At 30.9% G+C, this 21,003-nt stretch overlaps 2 protein-coding genes across 2 annotated transcripts in view; one reads left to right on the top strand and one right to left on the bottom strand.

Moving 5' to 3' along the window:
* LOC134706484 (uncharacterized) overlaps positions 1 to 20,686 on the top strand; it is a 30,537-nt gene extending 9,851 nt beyond the window's left edge. Inside the window, exons 7-8 of the mRNA XM_063565459.1 lie at positions 19,434 to 19,562; positions 20,486 to 20,686. Of these exons, the coding sequence (XP_063421529.1) occupies positions 19,434 to 19,562; positions 20,486 to 20,597 (241 nt within the window). The 3' untranslated portion in view covers positions 20,598 to 20,686. The remainder of the gene's footprint in view (positions 1 to 19,433; positions 19,563 to 20,485) is intronic.
* On the bottom strand, positions 2,429 to 17,845 carry LOC134706485 (ADP-ribosylation factor-like protein 5B). Its single transcript, XM_063565460.1, has 6 exons — positions 17,602 to 17,845; positions 16,858 to 16,918; positions 15,360 to 15,507; positions 14,882 to 14,965; positions 5,232 to 5,383; positions 2,429 to 4,607 (listed from the first exon to the last, which is right to left on the bottom strand). Exons 1-6 carry the CDS (start codon positions 17,645 to 17,647, stop codon positions 4,559 to 4,561), a joined length of 540 nt encoding a protein of 179 aa, XP_063421530.1. The 5' UTR covers positions 17,648 to 17,845; the 3' UTR covers positions 2,429 to 4,558.
* Positions 20,687 to 21,003: the final 317 nt, after the last annotated feature.

The following is a 21,003-nucleotide window of genomic DNA, read 5'->3' as shown; positions in this document are numbered from 1 at the left end:
GTTACTGTGCAAAAAACAAGAAAATGCTTATTTTGGCCCTTTTTGACCCCTAATTCCTAAAAAGTTGGGATCAAAACTCCAAAAATCAATCCCAACCTTCCTTTTGGGGTCATAAACCTTGTGTTAAAATTTCATAGATTTCTATTATCTTTTTCTAAAGTTAGAGTGCGAAAACTAAAAGTATTCTGAAGACGACGACGCCAACGTGATAGCAATATACGACGAAAATGTTTTCAAATTTTGCGGTCGTATAAAAACTGTTTATTGGTAGCAGATGAAGTGACAGAAAACATGCTGCTGCTATAAAAACCAGGTCATTTTGACTTCAGCATTGGCAATCATACAAGATCTACATATATTATGTTTTAAGATAGTGAAAGCATTTTTTTCTGATATAATTTCATATTTTTTTGTCAGAAGAGAGTACCCTACAAATGAAAATGAAAGATATATAGTAATTTTGGGGCCCTTTATAGCTTGTTGTTTGGTGTGAGCCAAGGCTCTGTGTTGAAGGCCGTACTTTAACCTATAATGGTTTACTTTTTAAATTGTTATTTGGATGGAGAGTTGTCTCATTGGCACTCACACCACATCTTCCTATATCTATAGACAAACAAAGTGTTCAGTTTTAGAAGGTTTTAGAGACAATAAGTGATCCTTTAAAAACAAGTAGAATATAAGTTGATTTTTATTTTCAATATTATAACAATACAGTCACTGAATTCCATACAAACATCCACATAAGTGAATGCAATTATTACACACAAAACATATTTATGACAAAATGAAACCACAAATATCAACTGAATTAAATAAACTCTTTGGTCTGACTTGATTCAATATGACTTATGTTATCTAGAGATTATTCATAAAAAAAATATTTCAATCTGCAAATTTAAAAAAAAAAACACTTACTGTTGTTTGTTCTGTTATGTACAATAAAATTGATCATAAAATTAGTTTTTCAGATTAAACTAGGTTTTTGTATAAACATTTAAGTTCTGAAATCTACAAAAACTGGTAACTACATAACAAATCATTGAATGCTCTTTTCTAAAAAAGTGAGTGTAAATTAAAAAAAAAAGTTAAATGTAAAATGTGGAAGCAGTTCAGGAACTGTTTTCCTTCGACTATTTATAGCACTGTGATCGATGCAAATATGTGGAATTTACAATACCGAACAAGACACAATACAGAATAATTTACACATCCTAAATATAACTACTTAAAACTATAAATATCTAACCTATTGAAATCAGGAATGTGTGTCTATACCATCCTTGCACAATCAAATAGCCTTGTCCAGTGAACCATGAAATACGGGTTTAACACTATTTTGGCATATTTTTAAAAAGCTTATTATCTTCAAGAACATCTGCACTTACCTTCAAGTTGATATGACTACAACATCATGGAAAACTGACAATATCAATATACTTAAACTTGACAAATGGAATGACAGACAGCAAATCATAATGCTACTATTGTAGACTAGGCAAACAAAAATAGATTGTAAAATGCTTTGTAAAGTTAGACAAGGCAACTGATTTAAAATAGATCAGTAAGAAAATAAAGATTGTTTCCTAAGTATCAGTAAAGGAGAAGGTATGATAAGTTCACTTATTTGGACCCTTGAATTTATTTTAAATCTACCTAATAATATCCTTCAGCTGTTCATAAGACATTAATTAGCCGTCCTAACATCAGTAATTAAATTTTTCAATGATGTCTTAAACATTGGTTTTAGAGATTCAAACTTCTTACATTTACTGTATCACACCAAAAACTGCAAAATAAGCCTCATATATGTTTTGACTTACAACTATGTATTAACACACATTTTAAGTCAAATAAGTAATTTTGACCACATTTATGATGTCAGTGACTGCAATATGACAGGTCTGCTTTAGAAAAGTCAGATTATATTAGCCTGTTTATTTATCAATAATATTTTATATTTTAGACAGGCTTGAATAAGTTGACTATTTGTGCAACATCAGGGCAGAATAATCTGTCTTTTCATACTTCCTCCTTTATCAATAAGAGGAGTAAATCATGTTTCTAAACATTTTTCTAAATAGTATGATAAAATATCATTGTTTACAAAGTAATAATATTCATACTCATACATTTCCTTTTATTCATGTTTCTATATACAACTATTAACATATTATTGTCCCATGTATTATCTCACACACACACTCAAACTTACATATACATCTGCACATCATGACTCACATATCACACAAGCGTTCCATTCATGTATTCCAATGAGAATGACAAGAGATATGTTCATATTTTTGATATATGTTGGTGGTTTAATTATTGTAATTCTTATAACATCAATGGTGATCAAATGGCATAAAACATTCACACATAAAAATCAATCAAATTAAGTTTTTTTCCATATTTTTTTTATTCCAAACTAATATTTTTTTATTCCAAACTAACAAAAAGTATCATCACTACAATTTTTTCATTTTCATTTTTTTTCTTAAAGCTACATCAATTTCAAACAGTAATCTATACACTGCACTTTATCCTAGTGTGTATGTAATTATCTATGTTAGTTTCCAAATAAAGTTTATTATCTAATACAATGTAGTTCAAGAAATTAAATCAATTTTGTTTTTAAAAATAGCTCACTAATTTATACAATCCTGATATCTAACACATCAGGAGGCAAAACAATAGACTAAAAAACATGTATAACAGCCTGATATACAGCTCATAGTTCATATTTTAACATATATAAGAACATACAGCACTTCTCGACTAAAATCCATTCAAAACCACACAAAGGAAGGTTATAATTCTGAGATTATTTCTTTTAAAAGCAATGTACAGAAAAGCAAATTTTGTGAGCAGTTTATGTACTGGCCTTATAAATATAGGTTATGGTTCTGAACAAGTGAGGCACCATCTAGACAACAACTTATGAATTTAATAGACCAAAGATAATTTATTTATAACTATTTCCAAAGTCAGTGTACTGTCATGATAATAGCATAAGAAGATGTGGTATGATTGCCTATGAAACAATGATCCACCATCTACAATCTCAATAAATTTGCCTGAGACAACCATTTTGCGATAGCAGCTTGACATGGAAAAATTGTCACATTAAAAAGATAATTCATAAAAATAGTTATTAATAAATGTTCATTGGTGTAGTAATGTTATTCCTTGGAATTTTATTCAAATACATAGATTTGTTTTCTATTGTAAAGTTATATGTAAAGTATTATGAACAAGCTGAAAACCAAAATGTTTTCCAAACACCCACAAAAATAAAAGTTCTTTTACAGTTTAAAAAAGAAAATACTCAATAATATTATGAAACAAGCTCAACATACACAGTAACCTTAATTCTACATGCAATTTGACAGCAATTCCTGAGACGAATTACTAAATATGGCGAATACTTGTTACATGTATTAGAATAAAGTTAAACCTTTTTCTAATTCAAATTTGAAATATATATGTATAAATGAATTTTTTTAGCTGAAAACCTTTTTGTATTGTAAAATGTGAATCTGTTTGTGAAAATTTAGAGTTCTGGTTACAAGTTTGTACGAAAATGAAGACAGTCCATCAAGTTTCCCTTTTTCAAAAAGAAATATAAACTGTGGATTCATTAATATTTGTTGGATACCAATTTTCGTCGATTTCGTGGGTACAGGGAAACCACAAATTTAAACATTTAACGAATTGCAAATTTTCTAAATGAATGTATGCAGACTTTGCCAAAACCACGAAAATTAAATACATGTATCCACAAATATGCAAGTTTTCCTCAAACCACAAAAATTGGTACCCACGAAAATAAATGCATCCACAGTAGTCACCATGGTAATTGGATGATTACTTCTAGATTTTTCAAAATATTAATTTTCTTGGTTTTGATAGTAACTTTCACCAGTTATTAGCTTTCCAGTGCACTGTGTGCCACTGACTGTAGAAAATGATAATGGCAGGAAGTGTAACATTGGTAGTTTTTTTTTAAAGTTAAATTCTTAACATTAAAATATGACAATAAAAAATATATATATATTTACAATTTTACTACAACTATGTATTTACAATAATAAAATATCATTCAACTAAAGCACTTAAATGTCTCTTTCACTCAAACAAATCAATTACCCTTAGACAGAGTTATAATAATCACAACAATGATACTCACATGTCTTTTAAAAGGTGAACAAATTCAAGAACGGCACCATTGTTATTGAGTTTTTTTGTGTTTTTCAATTTGGTCAACTATTTTCGATGTTACTGTTTAAGTTGAGTACGATTGTATCTTACCCCACCCTCTTTCAAATTTCTCGAAAGGGCTGCTTTGTGCCACTTTGTAGTTTATTATACAGTTTTTCATATTTTCCTGCTTTAAATATAATAAAGCTAATTCACAACTTGTCTATGTTGGCCTTGAAATAATATAATGCATCTCTGGTGACCTTGTCAATGAAAATGTTCACAAGTAAATATGAGCAATCAGAATACTTAATGACATATTGTATTTTGGCTTAAATATAAGTACTAATGTATACAACTATCACCGTCTTTTAAGTTGATTTGTTATCCATTCCAATCCTTGGTATAATCTGAAAATGGAAACAAAAACATTTTTCAATAAACATGTCCTTTGGTTACAGTGACTAAACTTGGGAATTTCAAGCTAGGAGCCCAGACCAGATATTTCATAATTAGTTCCTATATGTTCAACTGAAATTAAACTGAAAGTTTAGGGGCCCAGCTCAAAATCTAGGAGCCATGGGCGACTCGGCTCCTTTAAGTTTTGTCCCTGGGTTAGTAAAAGTAATAAATTAACAATTGTTAGCTATAAAAAAAGAAGATGTTGATTGCCAATGAGACAACTCTCCACAAGTGACCAAAATGACACAGAAATTAACTAGAATTTGGAAGGAGAGGCAAGTGAATAAATAACTTGAATATTTTATATGAATATAAGTCTTACAGAAAAACTTTACCAGGTCTTTGCAATGACAAAAATGTCTGAATTAATATGGGATTTCTAGTCCATACAATTCAAATCTTGTTTTCTTCATACAAGTTACACTTGGCACAGCATATAGGTAATTTGTTGGGCCATCTTTAGGCTTAACATCCTAACATATATATAGTCCAAGAGGTATAAATATTTTGCAGCCGCTATTGACAATATGTAATACACCTATAACTGATTTACAAGTTAATTTAGAACTCACCCTTCCCCTGTGAGAGCACAGCAAGCCTGTATATGCCAGGGGTGATCTTTGATTGATGTTAAGTTCAGATGCTGCGATATTTCTGCTGAAGACATAGAACCTTTGATATCTTGTTTATTAGCATAAACTAATACTGCAGATTTTCTTAAGTCCTGAAAAACAAACAACATTTTATTAGTGTTTCCTGTCATTTAAACTCCAATATAAATTACTGCTTCAAGTGAGTGATATAGAATAAAATACTGATGAACAGTGAGATTTAGAGTACTCAAGAACAGCCAAAACCTTATATGGCCAAATTGACCTTAGGAAAGAGAGGTGGAAAATACCAAAAGGATAGTTTGGGTCATAAGTCGAAAAACAAACAAATGTAATGTCATGGCAAAACATGACCAACAACAATCTACAAAACAAAACAAAGAAAACATAAAGACTGAGCAACACAAAATCTATCAAAACCTAGGGGAGATCTCAGGTGCTAATGACTTGTAGGCAGATCCTGCTCCACATGTAGCATCCGTCATGTTGTTCCAGTAAGTATACACATAGTGACAGTAATTAGGTAGGTCATAATAGAGGCAAAGAGGACAGAATTTTGGTTATGACAATTGTAAAATATCCTTCCTCATCTGAGAAACAGATATCATTAACGATCAACGAACAAATATGAATTAATAATCACAATGGATCAAACCAGTGCAGAAAGTTTTGACTACATGTATTTGACAGACTGTACCGCTAGCAGCTGAATTTACCCTGTAGTCCCTTTTCTAAAATAATTAATAAAACCTTAGACCATATCAAAAGGTGAAATTCAATTGTGTGCTTACAAAATATATATTTGTTATTTGTCAGATAAAGAATTTTGAGTAATCTACATGTATTTAAAAAATTATCACTTCAATTTTTGTTCAGGCCATCATTATGATCTATGTAAGGTAGCAATATAATCTATGTGATACATCATTATAATCTTTGTATTGCCTCATTATTATCTATGTAATATATCACTAATGATTCTCTCACCTGTACAGTATGTCAATAAGTAGACACATTATAGTGGTCATTTATATAATTAGGACAATGTAGCAACATGTGGACCAAAGGGATAAACTGGACACACATAGCTAATAATTACACCAGTCTATATAATATAATAATTACACCAGTCTATATAATATGAATACCTATAATTTTTCACATTATTTACAGCTGATTAAGGACTTATATTATATAAATGTAAGATTTGAACTTCTGTTAGGAACAAAGCAACAGTTTGTATGATATAAATGTTAAATACCCAAAGTATTGATTTCTAATTTTGCTCTACATTACTTGACATATTGACATCTGTTTCACACTCAGACAAACTGTTCTTGGTATATTATCATACATAGCTGTGAGTGAGGCATATAAATAAATCTTAATGAATGAAAACCGTTGGCAGATCCAGTGGGGGTTGTAACTCCCTTCCCCTTTTTTGGGGGACAATCATTGCATTTGAACGGGGACAGTCATATGGTTGGGACCCCCTTTAAAAATGGTTGGATCTACCCATGGAAAACATATAATCTTAATATATTTAAAACAAGAATGTGTCCATAGTACACGGATGCCCCACTTGCACTATCATTTTACATGTTCACTGGACCGTGAAATTGGGGTCAATACTTTAATTTGGCATTAAAATTAGAAAGATCATATCATAGGGAACATGTGTACTAAGTTTCAAATTGATTGGACTTCAACATCATCAAAAACTACCTCGACCAAAAACTTTAACCTGAAGTGGGACGAACGAACAGACGAACGGAGGCACAGACCAGAAAACATAATGCCCCTCTACTATCGTAGGTGGGGCATAACAAAAAATCAGTACCATATAATGACCTATTTTAAAGGTGTTTATGCATCTTTCCTTTCATAATTTGGGTTTGAAAGTCCCTGATAAAGGTTTTAAAAGTACATTTGATGAACCAAAAGGATAAAGAGTTATTTAAATTTTACACTATAATAATAATACATGTAAATAACAAGAAAATAACAGGACATTCTGGTTGGATTTTCCCCATGGTGACTGCTCCTTATGTGAAACTATTTGTAAACACCTTACTTCTATACTATATTTCATTGGCCAAACTGTTTATACTTATAAAACAACATCTTTAAGTTACAGAATAATTCTAATTTGTTAGTGCTAATTAATATATATATATGAAATTTAAACAGTGCAACTTTAAGCTAAGGTATTGTAGTATATAATCTACAATCAATTGAGCAATTGGTATTTTAAAGTTTTTACAAATATGAAATGATTTCACCTACATGTACATGTCATGTAAAACAACTGCTGTCATTGTTGGACACCTTTAATTTGTTTTATACTTGTCAAGGTTGAAAATGATGTATCAAAATGTTAACAAGATCAAAGTAAATGTCAAAAGTGAATAACTAGAGGCTCTAAAGAGCCTGTGTCGCTCACCTTGGTCTATGTGAATATTAAACAAAGGAAGCAGATTGAAAATTGACTACAAAGGTCAATAACTCCTACAGGGGTCAATTGACCATTTCGTTCATGTTGACTTATTTGTAGATCTTACTTTGCTGAAAATTATTGCTGTTTATAGTTTACCTATATCTATAATAATATTCAATATAATAACCAAAAACAGCAAAATGTCCTAAAAATTACCAATTCAGGGGCCGCAACCCAAAAACAGGTTGTCCAAATCATCTGAAAATTTCAGGGCAGATAGATCTTGACCTGATTAACAATTTTACTTCATGTCAGATTTTCTCTAAATTATTTGGTTTTTGAGTTATAAGCCAAAAACTGCATTTTACCCCTATGTTCTATTTTTAGCCGTGGCAGCCATCTTGGTTTGATGGCCAGGTCACCGGACACATTTTTTAAACAAGAAACCCCAAAGATGATTGTGGCCAAGTTTGGATCAATTTGGCACAGCAGTTTCAGAGAAGAAGATTTTAGTAAAAGATATATAAAATTTACGAAAAATGGTTAAAAATTGACTTTAAAGGGCAATAACTCCTAAAGAGGTCAACTGACCATTTTGGTCATGTTGTCTTATTTGTAAATCTGACCTTACTGAACATTATTGCTGTTTACAGTTTACCTATATCTATAATAATATTCAATATAATAACCAAAAACAGCAAAATTTCCTTAAAATTACCAATTCAGGGGCTGCAACCCAAAAACAGGTTGTCCAATTCATCTGAAAATTTCAGGGCAGATAGATCTTCACCTGATTAACAATTTTACCCATGTCAGATTTGCTCTAAATGCTTTGGTTTTTGAGTTATAAGCCAAAAACTGCATTTTACCCCTATGTTCTATTTATAGCCATGGCGGTCATCTTGGTTAGTTGGCGGGGTCACCGGACACAATTTTTAAACTAGATACCCCAATGATGATTGTGGCCAAGTTTCAAATAATTTGGCCCAGCAGTTTCAGAGGAGAAGATTTTTCTAAAAGATTACTAAGATTTACGAAAAATGGTAAAAATTGACTATAAAGGGCAATAACTCCTAAAGTGGTCAACTGATCATTTTGGTCATGTTGACTTATTTGTAGATCTTACTTTGCTGAACATTATTGCTTTTTACAGTTTATCTCTATCTAAAATAATATTCAAGATAATAACCAAAAACAACAAAATTTCCTTAAAATTACCAATTCAGGGGCAGCAACCTAACAACGGAATGTCAGATTCATCTGAAAATTTCAGAGCAGATAGATCTTAACCTGATTAACAATATTACCCCAAGTCAGATTTGCTCTAAATGCTTTGGTTTTTGAGTTATAAGCCAAAAACTGCATTTTACCCCTATGTTCTATTTATAGCCATGGCGGCCATCTTGGTTAGTTGGCGGGGTCACCGGACACAATTTTTAAACTAGATACCCCAATGATGATTGTGGCCAAGTTTGGTTAAATTTGGCCAAGTAGTTTCAGAGGAGAAGATTTTTGTAAAAGTTAACGCAGGACGACGACGGACGACGACGACGGACGACGCCGGACGCCGGACGCCAAGTGATGAGAAAAGCTCACTTGGCCCTTCGGGCCAGGTGAGCTCAAAAGTAAAGTATGCATAAAAGTTTATTGATTAAATTCAGGATGTATAAATCAAAACTTGTACTACATTTGAAAGTAGTAAAATGACAAATTTGTTTGAAAATTTCTCAACATTTTTCCTGAAGCAATTAAAATATTTAGAATGATTGAAATAGATGAGGAAACATTGTGAGGAAGCAGATATCAATCATGATTAGTCAGATATCAATCATGATTAGTCAGATTGACCTATATTTACTGTTACCATCACACCATATAATGATGGATAGATATAAATGAGGTCATGAAAGTTATTATTATATACATGCATGTACATTTTACACCCTAGGATGTACATATCTGACTTAGTATGTAGGTCCTAGGTGAACCATATATATATAATATAGTTATGTAACTTTTGTCTGAGATATATCCTCAATTATATTACATTTAATAAATATAGTAAGAGAAACTAATAACAAGCTCATTATTTATAATTATTAGGTAGTAAATATATTAATTGATCTTTTTTGGATATTATTGATAATTTTTTATTGGAAGGATGGATAGAATCTGCAGATTAACAAAATACATACACAATGCTTTTAAATGGCTAAAACGAATCAATTGTAATGTATGTCAAAAGTAGAATGTATTAACTTCCTATCATTAATGGGAAGTTTCTGTCATCCAAAAATAAATCAAGGAAGAATATGTCAAATTGACATAAGTCATAATAACTGGGTTTTCTGTACTTATTGCAAGGTGATTTCAGACTTTTCTTTGCCTACTTACATTTTTATTATAAAGGACCATAACTCCAGAACAGAAAAAATGAAAACTGGTTACATCGAAATTGACCATCATTTTGTCATAAAAATTTTAAGAGCATTAGTTTCAATCCAGCAAGAACCATAAGAGTTAAAATCATCAATATCCAAAGTAACTTCCACTTTTTCATCAGTAACAAAGCTTTGGTCTAGTTACTCCAGTATATCATTATTGATTACCTGGAAATAACATAAAGTGCCATTTTCCAATAGATCAAAAATAATAACTCCTGAACAGAAATGTGGAAACAGTTGATAGTGAAATGGGCCTCTATTTAGTCATCAGTACCAACATATTTAAATTTGACCTACATTGGTAGAAGGGTGCATAGGTAATTGAATGCATAAAGTGCAATTTATCAATACATTACTCCTGAACTGTAAAAGTTAGAAAATCACCAAAATCATATTTGACCTTCATTTTGTCAATATAACATTGTTGTATCAACAAATTTAAATTTGAAAAGCATTAATTAAACATTTCATAAATTATTGTACAGAAACTGTTGGCAGCATCCTGTTGTACCCTACCAATCTAACAGATGGAGTTTTCCTTCAGAAAACAAAGTTAAAAATAATGTCACATTACGGTATTACTGCCAATGAGACAGCTATCAATTTAAGTTCAAATGAGGTGGATTTCAGAAATCTGTTACCATACAATTAGTATGGCGTTCATTATCACTGAACTAGTATATATTTGTTTAGGGGCTAGCTGAAGGATGCCTCTGGGTGCGGGAATTTCTTGCTACATTGAAGACCTGTTGGTGACCTTCTGCTGTTGTTTTTTTATTTGGTCGGGTTGTTGTCTCTTTGACACATTCCCCATTTCCATTCTCAATTTTATTAAGTACTACTTCCACAATGAGAACAACACTGTAATTTTAGCCAACTATTAGTTAAACATAACTCAATTCAATTAATTTATCTATTTTGTTTAGCTATAGCTGATTATACATTGAAAAAACTTTTTAAAGAACAGCTACCTTTACCAAAGGTTTGAAAAAGGACAAATGTAAGCAAAACAATCCTTACAAAGGAAAGGAAACTAACGATGTCCCTACTTAATTATCCCTCCCATACATGTAAAATACACTCTCTCCTTACCTATCGCTATTTTGAATCTTATTTCGACAGAGAAATAAAACCAGATTCTTAGACAATTCTTGCCTGTTATAATTTAAACATATATTTCTTTGTCAAGACATTACCTATAGCCCTTACTGTTGGTTTTTTGTATTTTGTATTTCTAGGGTACATTTGTCAAGGTTAGTAGAAACCAAAAAATATCTCTGTGTTGTTTATATGGCCTTAGATCATGTACTGTGACCTTTAACTGTTAACTTTTTACACATTTTGACTTGGATGGAGAGTTGTCTCATTGACACTCATACCGCATCATCTTATTTAAATCTATATAAACATCTTTCTGTAGTATGTATAGCTCTGGTAGAGATCCTTGGTGTTGAGAGAAGGAAGACAAGACCAACAGTAAAAGAGGCAGTTTTGATCCTGTATTTACAAGTTCCTGAAAATTTGCATATAGGCTATTTTTTACCTGATTAAATCAAATATGTAATAAAAAATATACCTTCATGAAATACTTTTTGAGTAAAATGAGGTCGAAATTTTGTATATTTGCTAAAAATTCAGATTTATGGCCGTAAATTCTTTTTCGAATGAAAGACATAACTTTTTTGTTATAAAAGTTAAACACAGATTGTTTTTTGTTAAATAATCAACAATTTCTGTATTTTATAAGTATTCTGAAAATATACAAAAATTTTTATTAAAAAATAACTCATTTTTATCAAATGTTCATGAATTGAAGTACAAACTTCATTTTTTACTGCATGTTTATCAAAATTAAAACAAAATCCTCTATTTACAGTTTTATAAAATTTGGGTCAACTAATCTCCCTGCAAAATGAAACAAATTGCCGTTTTGAAAAATAGGGGTCCATGAACTCGTTTTCAAATTAAATCAGTTTGAATGATAAAAATCAGTCGAAAAATGCATCTTTTCCCGATATGTCACAGTTTGACGACACGAAAATAACATTTTACGTTGGCAACATCATTACCTCCCCTGAAACTGTATCCTATGCCCTTAAGAGACGGAGATACTAGTCATGTAACAAACAGCACTACATCTTGGACAAGTGAATGGAGCATTAGGGTTGACATTGGCAAGGAGCTTGTTTCCTGATGTGTATAGACAGCCTCAGTCCCACGCCCAGACATTGTAGTTTTTTCGTATACGGAGCGCTTACCCTTCCAGAGCACCTGATTCCACTCCCGATTTTTAGTGGAGTTCGTGTTGTTCTTAATTATTATTTTTAACTGTTGATGTAAATGTCCTTCGGTTTTAAGAGTCTTGGTTTACTCCTTGATTTGATTGTTATTGTCTTGGTCACAGTCGTCAAAGATGATAAATGCAGTAGAAATAACAATTTCTCAGGAGGAAGGAAGAGAGGAGGCATATCAGCAGAAAAACAAGTACACTGATGCTGCATCAGCACTATCATTTTCTATGTTCAGTGGACTGTGAAAATGGGATAAAATCTTTTATTGGCATTAAAATTAGGAATATCATATCATAGGGAACATCATCATCATGTTTACTAAGTTTCAAGTTGATTGGACTTCAACTTCATCAAAAACTACCTTTACCAAAAACTTTAACCTGAAGCTGGACAGACGAAAAATGGATGAACGAACAAACGGACGCACAGACCAGAAAACATAATGCCCATGAATGGGACATAAAAAAGCTGATGACAGTAAGTAGAAGTTGGAAAGCACTTCTGTTTGCAGTAGAAGTAGGCTGTAGAGGATTCAGTCAGTATGGAGGTTGCCACAGACAATGAAGACAGCAGGCAGACAACTAGGGGAAGCAGCAGAATGTTCATATTTTCTGGCTGGTTATGACATGGACAAGATGATCTGAGCAGGAAGGTAAGTGCTGCTGATTAGGACTTCGGCCATCTCTACTGACCTGTTACCAAGAGGATTTTATGGTACAGGATTGAAACATGAAGTGATGGCGAGAACCATCTGAACACACCAAAGCACCAGCAGAGAAAGACAGATTCAGAGATGAAGGAAGATGAACAGTCAAATAAATATGGCAGCAGAAAAAGCAGAATACAATCTTTTGTAGGTAATACTCATCATACAATCATGAACAATGGAACAAGGATTCTTTTGATTACTAAAGGTAGCAGAGATGGGTCCGATTACTTTCAATGTAATTGATTAAATTACAATTACTTTGTCAATTGTACGATTAAATTAAATTAACGATTACATCATTTCTGAAAGTATCTGATTAAATTAATGATTACATTGGCAAAGTAATCATGATTACATCTGATTACAATGAATAAATAAAATAACATTTTTGATGTTAATGAATAAATGTTTAATATAGCTAGTATATAGATATAGGAAGATGTGGTGTGAGTGCCAATGAGACAACTCTTCATCCAAATTACAATTAATTAAAGTATAGCATTTTTGAAAAACGATTTTTTTAAATTATTTTAAAATGGAAACTTCAATTTTCATCAATTTAATAAACCACAAAAGTTCAATATATATATACATGTACATGCACATTGTTTCATTGGTTATGACCTATCACAATTTATCGCCATTGATCTCTGAAAAGTTATGACTTAAATAATGAATAAAGTTTTATGAATTATTTGCTGTAACTTGTCTTCTGATCTCTTCAAGACTTTATGTATTACAAGGTGCAATTTATGTAAGTTAAAATATGAATGTAATACAAGTTAAAAACTATGTGATTTTTTTTCATAGAATTGTTACATCATATGGTAAACAAATTATAAGTACTAAAATCATTGTATTTTACATGTTAAGTCCAAATTCATACCAAAATTTGTTTATTTTAAACAACATGTTTTTCCAATTTTAATAAAAAAATGTAGTTTGTGCTAATTAGATAAATTTTATCCTATATCATATGTATTGCCCTACAGCTATGCTCAATTGGTTCTTGCAATAAAAACAAACCATAATTGGTATCCTACCTGTCAATTCAAAGTTGACAAAAATCACAATTTTAACAAAAGAATATAATTTAGGGTCTATAATGAAAAGTATTACTTGAATGTAACAGTTATTATTAAATGTATATGTGTACATCTGTAAATTGTGAATATATGTACAATATCTTTTTTCAAAGGCCAGAGACATATATTTGTAGTATATGTCTCTGCTTTGGCTAATGATGAATTTTCAATACTGTAACATTTTATTTTTTTGCTTAAATATGCAAATCAATTAGCATGCTTTAAGTAAACAAAAATAATTTTACATGTAAAATATTTATAAAATATGAATAATGAAAAAATCATTTATTAACATAAACACAGTTTTAGATTTTTTTCATTGTAATCAGAATGTAATCAAAATGTAATCAGGATTACAGGCTATTTTGAAAAGTAATTGATTAAATTAAATTACATGTAATCAGATTTGAGGCTGATTAATGATTACACTGATTACTTTGAAAATTGTAATCAATTACAGCTGATTAACGATTACAATTACAATTACCCCAACTCTGAAAGGTAGTAGAAACCTCCAGTACTTTTCAAAGTTTTGGGTCCATAAATTATCGGGATTAATTAATTGTAATGTTTTTCTTTGTTTACCAGGGCAGGGAAGACGTAACCTCTAGGTTAAACAACTATAATAATACCTATAGCCCTTACCTCATTATTTAACATTTTATACAGTTCTTCTTTGGTAATAGATAGTCTCTCTCTGTCAGTACTATCAATAACCATGATCACATACTGGAATTAACAAAACAATTCTTCAGATATAATTAAACAACCATATTTTTATTTTTATTTTTTCCAGTTTCTTAGATTAACAATAATTCAAATCATGCTTCAATATCTGGAACAATCAAGCATATTTCTTTCTCAGCATCCTTAATAAGTTTTTCACTGTGTTTGCCAAGAAAACATAACTGTTTAGTTTATCCAATCAAAATCTCATTTTTTTATTTTTGAGAAAGAGTAAGACATATATAACATGTATAATGACAATACAATTATATCTGTTGTAAAAAAGGAAGCACATTAATGTTTATAGTAATATATAAGAAATGTAATAATAAATCTTTTCAACCATTATATATATATAATAACATATGTACACCTATCCATTATATTGTTTACCTACCTGAACATTACTGTAGTAAGAATTCCATGAGGTACGCAGGTTTTCCTGACCACCAATATCCCACATTAAAAAGTGAATATTTTTCCACACAACCTCCTCAACATTACTTCCTATTGTAGGTGATGTGTGCACAACCTCATTCATTAAACTAGAACAGAAATACACCACTTGAAATACATGTACACAAATATATGTAGGTTTTAATATACTGGCAAACAATATTAATTAAGAACAAATGGAGTAAAAAATACAATGTAAGCATAAAAAGATGACAACACAACCACACTTAAAGACATGGTCACATCTAAAGATTAACATGTTTATTTTCTTTTTTAAACAGTAGATTAGGGAAGTTTATACATGTAAACAATATTATTAAGCTTGAAATTTTTATTTTATATATGACAAAATTAGCACCCTTCAAATCTTACATTACTAAATACTTTATGTCATTCCCTTATTTTATTATATACAATTATCATACTTATAATTTGGTACAATCTCTTTTATTTTATCGCACCGCAGGTAAATTTTCATGTTTTGATTTGTTTTAAAGCTGTCTCTAGTGACCCCCTATTGATCCGTAGGGGTTAGTAAAATTCATAGGGGGTTCATGACGTTACGTTTACTGCTAATGGCAAATGAATGGTGATGTCATCTATTAATGTTGTTGTGTTTCATTTTTATTTTTCAACAAAATGCAGCAGAAAAAGTCCAGTGTGCCATAAATTTGTTATACCCTTATATTATTATTAACTACTGACCCCTACGGACCATAGAGGGGGAATAAAATCCATAGGGGATTCAGCCTCCAGCCTCACCAACCCCTTATGGATTTTACTAACCCTTAATGGATCAGAAAGGGTTTTGGTAGCGACCATACAACTTATAGTAGCATGCCTGAAAATTTACTATAATATTGAATGGTCATATTTTATTGTCATAATAATAGGGTCAAATTATATAGTCTTGGATTATGTCAGTAAAGGTGTTCTTTTTGTACATGACATATCAATATCTTATATAACAATAGTCAGGCTGTCAAATTAAAGTTAAAGACTATCATTTACATTACATAGTGATTGAACATGTTAGATTCATATCTTAATGAACAATCACAATTAACATGATTAAATCATGATAACAGAAAATGACAGAAGCACTTCTATAAAAAAATCTTTTCATACATTAGTACATGTACAATTATTGCTTCCTTAATAGGTTACATGTATATATATGTACATACACTTTACTGTATACATGGTATAAGCATTAAAATGATTGGTCTACCTTAAATATGACAGTAGCAAATACATAGTCTTTGTCATAACAAAGGGATAGATTAACAATGATTACGGTTTACTTGACATACATTAATAGATTAACATTAAATTGACATACACCCGACCGTGCAAGGGCTGTATAGCTAGTCAAGGTCGTTAAAAACTTCCATTTGTTGTTGACATACATAGTACATGGAAAGTATTATTGTACTTACAACTGGTATAAAATAGTTGTTTTTCCAGCATTATCTAAACCAACTATGATAACTTTATGCTCTGAAAAGAAATGATAAACAGTGAAATTTTTATATCAAATACGATCAGGATTACATTTTCTATACATCATGTACATGTACAAATCACAAATTAAATAAATGTACATGTAATGTACATACATTGTGTACATGTACATATAGATATACATTTTTGAAAATTATATGCAAGACAAAAAATGTACACCTTACATTGTACAATCATTTTTATCTATCATGTCTATACCAATAGTCACCAATATGTTCTTATATTGAAATTTCAAGTGTTATTCAGTCATTACAAGTTTTATTTGGTCATTGGCGGTACGGCACACATTTGTACATACAATGTAATTTTGATTTGTTTATATAAATATTGGAAATGGCTACTGATGTATTTGGGAATGGAGGAGGAAACTCTGAAAGGCCTAATGATATAATGAGCAAGAGTCATTAAACACTCAAGAAGACTGGCTCTGTATTGAAAGAAGAGAAGAAAATGAATTGAAATTATTCTTTAATTTTGGTTTTCCAGTTAATAGTGCCAGTTATTACATAATATTCTTGACCTTGGTGGTAGAAAACAGGAGTTAAAACAAAAACTCGTTACCATAGGCTAGCTCTAAACAAAGGATAAATATAAAATTTGTAATATAAAAACCCCATTGTCTTGAAAAATTATAACGTGAATACTATTTGTAAACCTACCTTCGTTGGTAAATAAACTCCACAGCCTTGAAAATAATAAACCCATAATCAGAAAAATTAAGTACTCTGTGGACAATTATCTAAAATAAAGAATCACATCAAATCACCCTTCTTCTCTGTGACTTTCCATTTGCTAAAATACATCTAAGAAAACCCCAAATTATCCAAAAATATTTCGCTTTGTGTGAGTCAGTCTGTTGACACGAGACACCGGAAGTGCATGATTTAATTTTCCATTTTTACGCATGTGCGTCATATCGAAAGTAGACCAAATGAAGACATGTGTAATACAGAAAACACAGAAAAAATGAAAATGTATAAACACCATACATTTCCTTTCACCGAAAACTATTATCAAATACTAAATTTTTCATAGTCTTTTTACATGAAATGTATAACGTCATCCAAACACAAAAACTAGAATTTGGTAACAAAACACAGACTCCTCAGCCTCAGTCTTGTATTATTTGTAAACAAACAACACAATACATGTATATATATATTTTTTTGTACCTGGACATTGAACAAATTGTCAAAAAATAATTAAACGGCCATAGTTAGATAATATACCTTCAAGTACAGCTGAGTGATATTTAGAGCATTGTCTGTGCAATAACTTGAAAACACTAAAGACAAAATCTTTTCAAATAGACCACTTTCGAGTTCATCCGTCACCTGAAAAAACTCGTCAATTATACGTGCCTTTATCACCGTCATTTGTGCGTTTAGGGGCGTCGTCACTTCCTTCCAATTTTGAGCGAGTGGTTGGAAAACTATAATTCTATATTGTACGAATTATTCGGCAAATTGAATTCTCAAAATTGACAATCAACACTGCTGTCATTAGGGAATTGTCAGTTAGTACCTACAGAGCAACCATTATTTCTAGTTTATCCTGCACAAAGACGATCACTAAGACGCTTGATGAACGTAAATAGTGCAGGGATACAGGCGACCCCCTCTATCTGGTAAATGACGTCATAAAGGCGTGCATAATTGACGAGTTTTTGCCAGTGACGGATGAACTCGAAAGTGGTCTATTAAGGTGTGTTGTTGCCGTGTTGTTTCCTGTGACTAAATGAGGGTAGTCCAAATAACTATGACGTCTTGTAAGGCTTATATATTTTTTTCTTTGACGCCTTACTTCGAAGTAAGGCTTAAAAAAATTATAATAGCCTTTCAAGACGTCATAATTATTTGGACTAAAATGAGGGTAGAAATGGGGATACTTTCATGAAGAGTAAAGATAAATGCCTAAATGACGTTAACAGTAATTTTTTAGGCATTGCTATGAAATTTACAAATTCTTTTTAGACTATGAAAAAATCTGACTAATATTTTACCAAACACGTTAATTTATTCTAGAAAGAATAGTAATGAACGATAATTATCAGAGACCTCTGACAAATCACATTAAGGATTTTTTCACAAACATGGTAAAGTTTTAACCAATTTGATGCTCTTGGTAGATGAAAATAACTTGTTTGGCTTCTGACGGTATAGGGCTTTCCTACAATACCCTCCTAAATGGTATGCGGTTTATTCGTATCCTACACGTTTGCACCCCACAAGGTTGGCGCAGAGGTCCATTCACACCTATGTTTCAAATTACAAGTCATGCAGAAACTTGGAAAGAAAAATTGCAAGTACAAATACACTCAACACTAGGGACTATATTTGAAAATCAAAGGATGATAACATTATTTTTTTTACGTTTATTTATATGAAAAAAGGAATTTGTATGAACATTGTGTGCATTTTTGGTAAGCCTTAAATAAGTAATTATATTCTTAGCCTTTCATCAGAATTATTTCTGAAGTTGACTTTTCTAGGGATTTAACAGTAACTTTACCAACAGAAAAAGAAGCAGAAATTGTTTATAGGACACTCAGTGTAGACAAAGAACCAAAACGTGGAGGAGTTACAAGGAACATTTGTTTAGAAGGAAGTCATCTCAATGTGTAAGTAATTATATCATCTGATCAAGTATGAAAGAAATTAGTCAAGGTGAGAGTCAGATAAACTAAGCAAGAAGTAAGACACAAGTGATGACATAAAACAATTCAGCTAAGCACAAAGTTAGAAAAAAACAGTTCAGCTAAGCACAAAGTTAGAAACAAGTCAAGGTGTTAGTCTGATTAGCAAAGAAAGGCAGTAGATGCAAGTCAAGGTTTGGTCTGATGATTTCAGATGAAGAATATCTTGTGTATATATATTTACCTTGATATGGTTTTGAGTTGCTCTCTAATGTATTTCTGTTGAGTTGACCTCATTTTAATTATTCTATAGCCGCACAAAAAATTAAAGAAAAAATATACAATTTCTTTTTTTTTTAATCAGTTTCTGACAAGTTTCATCTGACCTTGACATAAGGATGTACTAAGATAAAAATTAAAAAAAATATAAAACTTGAAATTGATGCTTTAAGTCAAAAGAGCATGACTCACAAAACAAAATAAACTAAAAATATTGATAGGTTATGGAGCTTCTTTTTGAGATATTTTATTTTTTTAAATGGTGGGAAAAGACTGACTCAAATTCTTACCTTTCTGCTTAAATTTTGGTAAATGAGCTATTGAAGTCTTGCATGAAAAGAAAAATTGGTGTTGTGCTGTTATGGGGCAAACTATTTAACCCTATATCGTAGGAACAAAGGCAATGAGTCAGAACATCTCACAAAAATTCCTTAAATTGATATTTAGTAAAGTTTATATAATATCAATTGTAAGACTTGGATCTTAAGGACTTTCAGTTAAGATTTTATCTGGTAGTAAAGCAGACTTGTGTACACCTTCTTTCTTTTTCAGCCCTTTTGAAGCTTAATTTAAGTTAAAATTTTATCTGTCAGTAAAGCAGATATTTGTACTCTTTCTTTCTTTTTCAGCCATTTTGAGGCAGCAGAAACCAAGATGATGAGAGTTAGTGTCAACAACTTTTTTGACCATTTTAACCTTGTTGTACAGACAATGGAACAATTTGGACCACCAAACTCCTGATACACTGGTTTTAAACTGTCGTATTATGTGAAGTGTGAACGTAAGAAATGACTGAAGAACTGAGTAAAAGCAAGTGGAAGTTTCGAATATATATTCTTGTTTCTGATGTTTTACAGATAGGTTTAGAGGTTTTGTTAGAATTATTATATTTACAGTGTCAGAAAAAAAGAATGGCTTCTTTTTTTAGTTTAATCTTATTCATATGATCATTTTTCATAAGTTTCTCTTTAAACACATTTTAATATGCAATAAGACTGATTAATACAGTTATAGGGATATATCTAAATAGAAATTGTAGTTTGATGAGATAAACATAATCTTTTACTTATAACAAAATGCTTATTGTTTATTGTAATCAAGATGAGATTGAATTTTTATCATGCCTGTATTTAAGCTTTGACAAACA

Source organism: Mytilus trossulus, chromosome 2, assembly GCF_036588685.1.
Source record: "Mytilus trossulus isolate FHL-02 chromosome 2, PNRI_Mtr1.1.1.hap1, whole genome shotgun sequence".
Taxonomy (NCBI): Eukaryota; Metazoa; Mollusca; class Bivalvia; order Mytilida; family Mytilidae; genus Mytilus; species Mytilus trossulus.
This window is presented reverse-complemented; position numbering and strand designations above follow the sequence as displayed.

Excerpts from the sequence above, each read along its gene's own strand:
- LOC134706485 (XM_063565460.1), bottom strand. The coding sequence starts at position 17,647 with ATGGGTTTATTATTTTCAAGGCTGTGGAGTTTATTTACCAACGAAG. Across the intron at positions 15,508-16,857 it reads ACAACTATTTTATACCAGTT|TTTAATGAATGAGGTTGTGC; the intron begins GTAAGTACAATA and ends TTTCTGTTCTAG. Across the intron at positions 4,608-5,231 it reads TGTGCTCTCACAGGGGAAGG|ATTATACCAAGGATTGGAAT; the intron begins GTGAGTTCTAAA and ends TTCCATTTTCAG.